The 11,981-nt window shown below is 41.4% G+C and overlaps 2 protein-coding genes across 12 annotated transcripts in view; both read left to right on the forward strand.

The window, feature by feature from the left end:
• arfgef3 (ARFGEF family member 3) overlaps window positions 1-11,981 on the forward strand; it is a 973,876-nt gene that overhangs the window by 314,380 nt on the left and 647,515 nt on the right. The window lies entirely within an intron of this gene.
• wdr11 (WD repeat domain 11) overlaps window positions 1-11,981 on the forward strand; it is a 98,105-nt gene that overhangs the window by 38,212 nt on the left and 47,912 nt on the right. For all 11 annotated transcript variants that reach the window (NM_001423963.1, XM_087278013.1, XM_087278014.1 and 8 more), the window contains 2 exon segments: window positions 778-957; window positions 7,460-7,544. In NM_001423963.1, the coding sequence (NP_001410892.1) occupies window positions 778-957; window positions 7,460-7,544 (265 nt within the window).

Genomic DNA, 11,981 nt, shown 5'->3' on the forward strand with positions numbered 1-11,981 from the left:
AATGTAATCAGACATCCCATGTCTCGGATGCCCGCAAACGAATGATAATCTTCTGGAAATAGTGTGCCATCATAAAACATCGAAGAGATCTTAATCGGTAGTGGAAATTTCGGGTTTTAATAAAATCATAAATGTAATAGAGCACCGTTACATTATTCCTTCATAAGCCCATTTCAGTCAGATAATTCCTGCTTTCAGATCCACTGAAATGGCAGGTGACCGTCAAATCAAGCAGATCTGTGCTGTCTGAGGAAAAGCTGGACACTCATCTTTCTGAAAATAAAAAAATACTTAAATTGATTCAAACTGAGTTCCATATTAAAACTAAATAGTTTTTTTCTTTTTATTTGTTTAATTGCTACAATAATATATATATTTTTTATTGGAAGCTTTTTAGTTTTGAGTATAAAGAAGGATTTGTTTTATTTGCTGCTAAGCAGAAACCCCGGAAGTATAGCTCTATTACTGTTTAAAGTAAAAGAAAGAAAAAAAAACAGGATCAAACTTTTATGATGCTAGTTTTAATACATAAAAAAATTAAAATCAGAGAAATCCTCTGGCTTTTTTTCTTTTTTTGCTCTATCAAAAACATACCGAACCGTGACGCCACTGTATATATATCATGATTCTCCAAAGTATTACAGTGCTTTGTAAACATTTAATACCATTTGCTGTGATTTCCTATACAGTTTGATAGAGCTCTTGAATCCAGAAGCCGTTTCATGTAACGTCAGTCACACAGTGGATGGTGTTGGATCAATGATGTGATGTGTCCAGGTCACAGTCTGATTCCTGGAGTGGACTCTCCGCGACCTCTGGCTGACCAGAAAGAAGTACATCTGAAGTTCCTGTTGACAGGTCTGCTCTCTGGCCTGCCTTTGCCTCCATTCTCCCTGAGGATGTGCCCTCCGCTCACCACCAAAAACATTAACCACTACCAGCCCTTACTGGCCGTGGGTGAGTGACACACACACACAAACACACACACAAACACACACACACACACACACACACACATACACACAATCTCCACTCTTATCACACACACACCAGATAAAGACATTTGTAGTCCTGACAGTGGCTTTGTCTTGCGTGCTGCTTGTCTGTGCCATGAATGTCAACCCCAGAATCAGTTTAGTTTGTATGTTTTTTTTTAAAAAACTGACCCGAAGTATAGTGGTGCTTGTCTTCTGTCAGAAACACAATGCAGTCTGTTTTCATGTTAATCATGTTCATGTTGTGACTGTGATGTGCAACAAGTGTTGCTGGAACAACAGTGTCAAAATATTGACATCAACAATTGAAAATACTGATTTTGTTTTATTTACATTCAAGGTAGATGGTGCTTTAGGCTACTTTTTAACAGCTGAGGGTGCTCTAGCCTAGTGTTTAACAGCAGATGGCGCTCTAGGCTATTTTTTAGCACCAGATGATGATCCAGGTTAGTTTTTAACTGCAGGTGGTGCTAGTTTGTAAAAGCAGACACCACTCTAGCCTAGTGTTTAACAGTAGATGGTGCTCTAGGCTAGTTTGTAACAGCAGACAGCGCTCTAGGCTAGTTTTAACAGCAGACGGTGTTCTATGCTAGTTTTAACAATAGACAGCACTCTAGGCTACTTTTAACAGCAGACGGCGCTCTAGGCTAGTTTGTAACAGCAGACGGTGCTCTAGGCTAGCTTTAACCGCAGACGGTGCTCTAGGCTAGTTTTAGCAGTAGACTGCACTCTAGGCTAGTTTTAGCAGTAGACTGCACTTTGGGCTAGGTTTAACAGCAAAAGGCACTCTAGGGTAGTTTTAATAGCAGACGGCGCTCTAGGCTAGTTTTAACAGTAGACGGCACTCCAGGCTAGTTTTAGCAGTAGACTGCACTTTAAGCTAGGTTTAACAACAGAAGGCGCTCTAGGTTAGTTTTAACAGTAGATGGTGCTCTAGGCTAGTTTTAACAGCAGACGGCACTCCAGGCTAGTATTAGCAGTAGACTGCACTTTAGGCTAGGTTTAACAGCAGACAGTGTTCTATGCTAGTTTTAACAATAGACGGCGCTCTAGGTTACTTTTAACAGCAGATGGTGCTCTAGGCTAGGTTTAGCAGTAGACTGCACTTTAGGCTAGGTTTAACAGCTGACAGCGCTCTAGGCTAGTTTTAACAGCAGACATTGCTTTAGGCTAGTTTTTTAACTACAGATGGCGCTCTAGGCTAGTGTTTTAACAGTAGATGGTGCTCTATGCTAGTTTGTAAAAGCAGACACCACTCTAGCCTAGTGTTTAAAAGTAGATGTTGCTCTAGGCTAGTTTTAACAGCAGATGGCGCTCTAGGCTAGTTTTACCAGCAGATTTGCTCATGTGTAATGTAAAATTGTATCATATGCTTTTTCTCATTGTTTGGCCTTACTTTTTTTATAAGAGGTCACATCACACATTAAAATAAAACATTTTTCAGATTAAACCTAATCCCACTTTGCACATTATTAAAGCAATTACAAATGTTCATTAGAGCATGCAAATCACACACTGCTTGACAGTATAATTTTGTAGTTCAGCAATAAATATTCCATTCTCAGACTCAGTGTAGCATGTCGTCTATCAGGATTCACATATTGCAGACAGTTTGTTTTTTTCAAGTAAGTAACACATCCAGTCTTTCTGTGAGCGTGACCTGATTTTTCGACAGCAGAATGAATGAGCCAAGGGAACGAAATCATATGAGCTGAAATGGCGACGTTTTGATCAAATCGAATGCAAATATCATTCATCACTGCAAAGCCAACTACATCAACCTTTAATTAAATATCCTGCAAACATTGAAAGCCTCGCACCGATGTTAAAACTCCACTAACAAACATATAAAACTTTGACCATTTGTAGACTAATGCAGGATTTGATCAAGCCCTAAAAATAGAGCTTCAATTAGGTTACATCTGTTGCTCAGAAACGGAGAAATGGATAATATTTTAGAGCTCGTATAAGAATGTGAAAGACTTGTTATATTGCATTATAGAAATGCTTCAAATGGGATTTTACCCGATTGGGTCCACAGATCTTGTAAATTATAATTTGAGCCTTATGATTGGTGGTCTAATTTTCTCCACTCAGTGTCTCTTTATTAAAGTCAGTGCAGCGATGCGGGGTTAATGAGGTTTTGTAGCTCCCTTAGTAGACATTGTGAGCACTTCAAAATACTGTGAATAGTTCTTTATTATTTAAGCACTGGTTGTTCATCACATGCAGCAAAAGCTTTAGGAATTAAGGCCCATTGACACCAAGTACGCTAAATAAACATAACTATAAAGATCACCACAGCAGACCACAGCTATTGCAGTATAGATCTAGAGAAACTATCATTGGGATCAACTTTAGAATCAATTTCTTTCTCAGCTAATTAAACAGAGACAGCCATTGTGCAATTTAAAGCTACAACGTGGCATGGTGAAGAAGTCAAGAAAGAAACTAGTTATACCATGGTAAAGCATGATAAAGAAATACATGGAGGTTATGCAAGCCAGGCTAGCAAATTGAAGTGTAAAAAGTAAAAGTAGCCCGGGTATCCAGTGCTAGTTTAGCGTGTTTGTGTTACCTCCTTGGAAAATCTTATTTGAGCAAAGGTTTTACGCTCTCAAGCCATTGAAATAAACGGGTTTCATAGCGCAATGCTTTCTGTATCTAGTGTGAAAGCCTCTTCAGATCAGATTGCCGCAGCGTACATTATTTTCTCAGCTCATATTTTCACCTCTTTCTCTTTTGGCTACGACAAGTGATATATATATATATATATATATATATATATATATATATATATATATATATATATATATATATATATATATATATATATATTTTTTTATATAAATTGATGCAAAAGCGATATAATACATACATAAATACATATAAATATATCTACGTTTTTTTTATCCAAATATTAAAAACTTACATGCATTTAAGATGCTAATGACCATGAATTGTGTCATAACAGTCTTGTGAAAAGGGTCTCTTTTTGTTTTTCAGCCGAAAGAGAAATTAGCGAAAAATATAAGCTGATAAAAGCTTGATAATTTTCAGTAGGCAAAAGTTCATGGCATCCTGGCTGCCAGTGTTTGGTTTCATTGGTAAATGTTATATGCACGTTTCTGTCCACGCTAGCAGTAACCAATCACAGAGAAACTTCTGTCTGCTGTCATGCCACTTGGGTAGATTTTAACAGCAGATGCCATTCTATGCTAGTTTTTACCAACAAATGGCGCTCTAGGCTAGTTTTTTAACAGAAGACTACTCTCTAGGCTAGTTTTTAACAGCAGACGGCGCTCTGGGCTAGTTTTTAACAGCAGACAGTGCTCTGGGCTAGTTTTTAACTGCAGATGGCGCTCTAGGCTAGTTTTTAACAGCAGACGGCGCTCTAGGCTAGTTTTTAACAGCAGACGGCGCTCTAGGCTAGTTTTTAACAGCAGACGGCGCTCTAGGCTAGTTTTTAACAGCAGACGGCACTCTAGGCTAGTTTTTAACAGTAGATGGCGCTTTAGGATAGTTTTAAACCGCACCAATGCTCTAGGCTGGTTTTTAACAATAGATAGTGCTCTAGGCTAGAGTTAACAGAAGAGTACTCTCTATAGGCTAGCTTGTAACAGTAGATGAGTCTAGGCTAGTTTTTAACCACAACCGGTTCTCAAGGCTAGTTTGTAACAGTAGATGAGTCAAGGCTAGTTTTTAACCGCAACCGGTGCTCTAGGCTAATCTGTAACAGCAGACGACTCTCTAGGCTAGTTTTTAACTGCAACCGGTGCTCTAGGCTGGTTTTTAACAGTAGATGGCGCTCTTGGCTAGTTTATAACAGCAGACAACGCTCTAGGCTAGATTTTAACAGTAGATGGTGCTCTTGGCTAGTTTATAACAGCAGACAAAGCTCTATGCTAGTTTTTAACAGTAGGTATCGCTCTAGGCTAGTTTGTAACCGTAGATGCTGCTCTAGGCTAGTTTGTAACAGTAGATGCTGCTCTAGGTAGTTTGTAACAACAGACGCCTCTCTAGGCTAGTTTTTAAATGCAACCGGTGCTCTAGGCTAGTTTTTAACTGTAGATGGCGCTCTAGGCTAGTTTGTAACTGTAGATGCTGCTCTAGGCTAGTTTGTAACAGTAGATGGCACTCTTGGCTAGTTTATAACAGCAGACAACGCTCTAGGCTAGTTTTTAACAGTAGATGGCGCTCTAGGCTAGTTTGTAACTGTAGATGCTGCTCTAGGCTAGTTTGTAACAGTAGATGGCACTCTTGGCTAGTTTATAACAGCAGACAACGCTCTAGGCTAGTTTTTAACAGTAGATGGCGCTCTAGGCTAGTTTGTAACTGTAGATGCTGCTCTAGGCTAGTTTGTAACAGTAGATGGCACTCTTGGCTAGTTTATAACAGCAGACAACGCTCTAGGCTAGTTTTTAACAGCAGACGGTGTTGTAAATATACTGTTTGTTTGCTTGTTTTTTGGTTTATTTTCTGCTGAAAGTGTAAATGGTGCAAATATGGGCTGATAAAAAGCCTTATCAAACTCTAAACATTTTCAGTGGGCAAAAGTTGCTAATATAGGTGCAGTATTAAAAGAAGCAGAATCATGATTCGTTGGTAAATGTTATCAGCACATTTCTAACTTTAGCTAATCATAGAGAAACGTTCCCTCGGCCGCTCCCGTCACGCCGCCTGGGCTCCGTCCCATCACTGAAACGCTTCAGTTCCTTCAGACGTCCTCATTTCTCCTCTCAGCAGCACATCTATCAGCTCTGCTCTCCTGCGCTGCTGTCAGGATGAGGGATGTTGTGTTGAGTCTGAGCACATTCTGTCATGAACACTTCCGCCATTAAAGATCATCAGAAATGACTTATGAAAATGTGTGTGTGTGTGTGTGTGTGTGTGTGTGTTTTATCAAAGAATAACACATTTGTGTGATGATAATGACATGCTTTTAATTAAACCTCTGCTGACAGGAGAAAAGAGCAAAACTGATTATTAATGGTTTAACAAGACTGACTTTAATATTTGAGTGATGTATTGGATTAAAGTGCGTGTCTGTGTGTGTTTGCGTGTGTGCGCGTGCGTGCATCAGTGTATGTAGGTGCTTGACCGTGCGTGTACGTTTGTGCACGTGTCTGTGTGTGTTTGTGTGTGCATGTATGTGCGTGCATGCATGTGCATCCACATGCATACATGTGCCCATGTGCGCGTGTGTCCATGTGCGTGTGTGTATGTATGTCCATGATTGTGTCTGTCCGTGCGTTTTTCCATCTGTGCGTGTCACTGCGTGTGTGTGATCATTCATGTGTGACCATGCGCATGTAAACAATGTACGTTTTCCATGTGTGTTTGTGTGTCTCTGTGTGTGTGCGTGTGCGTCCATGTGCGTGCCTGGCTGTGCGTGTGTGCATGTACGTGTGTCCATGTGTGCCTTTGTTTTTTTGTTTGTGTGTGCGTGCATGCGTGTGGGAGTGTGCGTGACCCTCCGTGTTCGTTTGTGTGTGCATGTGTGTGCCTGTGGGAGTGTGCCTGACCCTGCATGTACTTTTATCCCTGTGCGTTTGTGTGTGTGTGTGTGTGTGCGTGCATGTGTGTGAGCGCGCATGTGTGTCCATGCGCATGCATGCATGTGCGTGTGTGTACGCGTGCATCCATCCGTGCGTATGTGACCGAGCATGCTTGTGTGTGCGAGCATGCGCATCTGTGCATGTAAGTGCATCCCTGTGCATGCGTGTGTGTGTGTCCCTGTGCATGCATGTGTGTAGGTGCGTGACTGCATGTGTGCGTGTACATTTGTCCATGTGTGTCTGTGTGTTTGCTAGTGTGTGCGTGCATGTGTGTGCATCCATGCGCATGCGTACATGTACATGTGTGGCTGTGCGTGTATGTATGTGTGTCCGTGTTTGTCCATGTGTGCCTGCGTGTGTATGTGTGTGTTTGCTATTTTGTGTGTGCGTGCATGTTTGTGGGAGTGTGCGCGACCATGCATGTACATTGGTCCGTCTGTGTCTTTGTGTGTTTGTTTGTTTGTTTGTTTGTGTGTGTGTGTGTGTGTGTGTGTGTGTGTGTGTGTGCATCCATGCACATGCATGCATGTACATGCGTCCATGTGTGTGCAAGTGTGCCTCTGCACATGTAGATGTGTGTCCGTGCGTGCATAAGTGTGTGCATGTGTGTGTGTGCTTGTTTTTATGACATATCAGACACAAATGTGCATAATGTCAAGGGAGTGACACAGATTATAAGAAGATGGTGAATTATGAGGACATTGCTGATGTCCCCATTTCTCAAAAAGCTTATGAATCCTTCAGAAAGAGTTTTTATCAGAAAGTAAAACTGTACAAGTCCTTGTGAGGGTCTATTTAAAGAGAAGGTTGAGATAAGGCCGTAGAAAACACAGTTTGTAGTCTATAAAAACAGTAGAAACCTATGGAACACTTCACAAAAACCTGTGTGTGTTTGTGTGTTTTCAGGTACAAGCAATGGCTCTGTGCTGGTGTACAACTTGACCAGTGGCCTCCTGCACAAAGAGCTCAGTGTCCATTCCTGCGAGGTCAGGTAGGAAATCTCCATTCATGATAGAACACCAGAGTCATATCCTCCAGTAGAGCAGTGGTGTTAGGTCCCAAATAATACACTGCTCACTTAAAGGTCCTGTTTCTTCAACTGTATATCTGTTTACTGCCGCAGTCACTAATAAGGCCTCTGCCTTTTTTTAAAAACTGCATGAGCCATTAAAAGCCCATTTGAATCTAAGGGTGCTTTCACACCTGCGAATCGATTCAGTTGTTCCGAAACAGAGATTACAATTGTTACATTGTTGCTCTTTGCTCTTGGAGCGGTTCGCTTTCACATTGCAAAGTTTCTAATCGGACCAAAAGAGCTAAAACAAGTCACGTGCTAGTAAACTCTCCTTACATTGGTCAGAGTGTCAGGGTTTATTTTGCAGCGTCCCGCTCAGCTGTCAGGAGAGGTGGTGGTTTGGTGGTGATTGACAGGGTGCGCGCGCGACATGTCTGAGGAGAGACGCGGTGGGGAGGGGTGAGAAGGGTGCGCGACGATGCCTATTTGAGGGAGGGAGACGCAAGATTACCGGGAGATCATCACTTGTTTGCGGGCATCCGGTGACTCGCGAAACTTACTGCCCTACTCATAGTTCTCTCTTCATATAGCCGTATGACTATTACATATGCATAAAACACTGTGATATAACCGCGCTCGGATCGGATCGCTTTCTCACTGCAATCAAACCGCTCCAGGGTTCGTTTCAATCGAGCCAAGACCACCTCACTCAGTCGGTCTCGGAGCGATTACTTTGGCGTGGAACAGAGCGCGATTGCCCTGTTCACATATGCCAAACGAACCGCGCTAACTGGGCAAACGAGACAGGTTCCGAAACAAAAGTGTAGTACCCTAACACTAATGCAGAATCACAGTGAACATGCATTTATAAAACCATAATGCTGCAGTGTTTCCAACTTACATTATGATTCACTGAGGACCATCAAAAGCAATCTGGAGATGATGAAGCGGCCCTGCATCTAAACTAATAAAATGAAGTTAATGCTTCTAATGGCAGGTTCACTGCCCCGTGACACTCCGGCTGCCCTCGTTTCAGTAATTATCCTTCTCTTTATCCAGGCACACGCCATTTCCCCCTGATTAATTAAGCAGCAGATTTAATCAATTATGACATGAAGCAACTGATATAAGACAAACACTATTCATCATTCGTCTCCGTCCAGGTGCTTCCTTGAAAATTAGGAGGTTTTAAGTTTTATTTGCAGAACTGACAACATTTCTGCATTGGTGTTGTGTTTAAAAAGCATTTTTTATGTGTCTTGGTCTATTCTGTAGGCATAAAAGTTTTTTTTTTTTTCACTTTTAGCTTAGCTTAGCATAATTCATTGAATCAGATTGGACCATTAGCGTCTTTCTCAAAAAAAAAAAAAAATTCAGTAGTTTTCCTATTTGGGGTGAAGCAGTGGCGCAGTAGGTAGTGCTGTCGCCTCACAGCAAGAAGGTCGCTGGTTAAAGCCTCAGTTCAGAACATGCAAACTCCACACAGAAACGTCAACTGACCCTGCCAAGGCTCGAACCAGCGACCTTCTTGCTGTGAGACGACAGCACTACCTATCTTATCGTTTAATAGAAATTGGTAAAGAAATATACAGGGGAGGGGGGCTAATAATTCAACTGTATTCCAAGCACTCAGATGCTCAGATCTGTATTTCACTCTCATGTGCTCAGTTTTCATCGTGCCACACATTCACAAAGTCTAAAACTTCCCTCCGGCCCTGTGCCCTCGATCCATAGAGGCTCCTCATTTCCATATCATCTGCATATTTCCGGGAGAAAAGGCCTAATTAATCATGTGGCCATTTTGTGTCTCATTAGTGCTCTGTGCTTGGTTCCCGCAGCCAGGACACACACACACACACATACACACACCCTGCGCTCTCATTACAGTCCATCATTCTCTCTCTGCCTTTATTTCATCAACAAGAAACTTTTCTAGACTTGTTGCTTTTTTCTTGGAATTTCTGGAAGTTTTTTTTTTTTTCCAGAAATCACTGAATCATCATTGACTCATCTGTTCATGTAAGAGTAGATTAAGTAATTTCATCCACAGAGAACTTCTCTAGACTCGCTGCTTTTTTTCTAGGAATTTTGGTTTCTGAACTTTTCATTAGTTTTAGAAATCAATTAATTTAATCATCTATTGATGTAAGAGTAGATTAAGATCTCCTGAAATAATAATAAAAAACTTATACACTCACCGTCCACTTTATTAGGTACACCTGTCTATCTGCTCATTAACGCGAATTTCTAATCAGCCAATCACATGGCAGCAACTCAATGCATTTAGGCATGTAGACATGGTCAAGAAAGACGATCTGCTGCAGTTCACACCGAGCATCAGAATGAGGAAGAAAGGGGATTTAAGTGACTTTGAATGTGGCATGGTTGTTGCTGCATATTTTCTTGGCACACTTTGGGCCCATTAGTACCAATTGAGCATCATGTCAACGCCGCAGCCTACCTGAGGATTGTTGCTGACCATGTCCATCCCTTTATGACCACAGTGTACTCATCTTCTGATGGCTACTTCCAGCAGGATAACACACCATGTCATAAAGCTCAATCATCTCAGACTGGATTCTTTAAACATGAAAATGAGTTCACTGTACTCTCCACAGTCAGCAGATCTCAATCCAATAGAGCACCTTTGGGATGTGGAGGAACGGGAGTTTCACATCATGGATGTGCAGCTGACAAATCTGCAGCAATTGCGTGAGGTTATCATCTCAATATGGAGCAAAATCTCTGAGGAATACTTCCAGTAGCTTGCTGAATCTACGCCATGAAGGATTAAGGCAGATCTGAAGGCAAAGGGGTGTCCAACCCGGTACTTGTAAGGTGTACCTAATAAAGTGGCCGGTGAGTGTAGTTTTGGATGTTTGAATCAATGCTTCTTTTTTTTTACTCCAGGTGTGGATGAAGCATTAATCGTGAGTGATTTACATGTTTAGTCTATGCAAAGACACAATAGACATCCTGTGGCACGGTTTGCACAAATAAGCCACCACGAATGACACATTTCGAGCAAATGACATGTCGCAAATGGAGCATTTTGGGTGTTTGACTAGAATCTGCACCTTGGTGAAAATTCGTGTTATGTTAATCCAGGGGCGGACTGGCCATCTGCCAATTCTGGCAAATGCCAGAAGGGCCGGACCATTTTTTAAATGTGGGCCGGTCAGCTATTTTTTTTATTTTTTAATATGTATTGTTTTTACATGCAGGCAGCTTTTATCTCTTGCAAGATGTGAGTATTATGATGATGATGATGCTAATAGTAATAATAATAATAAATGTTAAGCATTGGTACAATCAGCAATGACCGGCTGGTTTCGAGATGGGCCGACCCAAAATCTAGCTAGAATGTCAAACAAACAGTAAGTGCAACACAAGCTAATTGTCAGAGATGGACCATAAAGAAGGAAAGGAGGAGCCGAAAAGCTCAGAAAAAGCAACAAAAAAAAAAAGTCAAACTCTGCCAAATGCATAAAATTAACAGAAATAGTCTCGAAAGAGGGTAGCGGAGAGGCACAGGAAGGTTGCTTTTTTGAGCCTCGGCTGGGTTAGTTGGTGTTTCTGTGTGGAGTTTGCATGTTCGCGTGGGTTTCCTCCTGGTTTCCCTCACATGTCTAAACACGTGCTGTAGATGAATTGGGCAGGCTTAATTGTCCGTAGTGCATGTATGTGAATGTGCTGTATAGGGGTTTCACAGTGGGTTGCCCTTTGGAGGGCATCTGCTGCGTAAAACATATGTTGGACAAGTTGGCGGTTCATTCCGCTGTGGTGATCCCAGATTAATAAAGGGACTAAGCCGAAAAGAAAATGAATGAATGATTGCATATATAAATTTGTTTTTGTTCCAGTCACATGCATTAAATGTTTAAATATCTATTACATATATGGCACTGCTTATATTATTTCACCATCTATACACCAAAATAAGTAGTGAATATGCGTGTCCGTGCATGGGGCTGTGTTAGTGTAGTAATGTGGGCTGGTGTGGCTACAGTGCCAGGGCTGATCTTTAGTCCCAGTCCACCCCTGCGTTAATCAATCAGGAGCTTGCTATTCTAGCGGCTGTCATTGAGGTGCAGCTTCTGGAGGAGTTTGTAAAATTCATTCATTCATTTTTCTTGTCGGCTTTGTCCCTTTATGAATCCGGGGTTGCCACAGCGGAATGAACCGCCAACTTATCCAGCAAGTTTTTATGCAGCGGATGCCCTTCCAGCCGCAACCCATCTCTGGGAAAGAGTTTGTAAAATTCACTAGGCTTTTTCAGTTTTCCATATCAAGACACAAATTTTGCATCTGTTGTGAATTTCACGTGCAAATGAATCGATTCAACTGTAAAGTTTAGTTTTTGTATCTTGAAATGAATATTTTTTTGTTATGAATCACTCAGTCATTTCACTT

The sequence above is a fragment of the Danio rerio genome, chromosome 13, assembly GCF_052040795.2.
Source record: "Danio rerio strain M-AB ecotype USA chromosome 13, GRCz13ab, whole genome shotgun sequence".
Classification (NCBI taxonomy): Eukaryota; Metazoa; Chordata; class Actinopteri; order Cypriniformes; family Danionidae; genus Danio; species Danio rerio.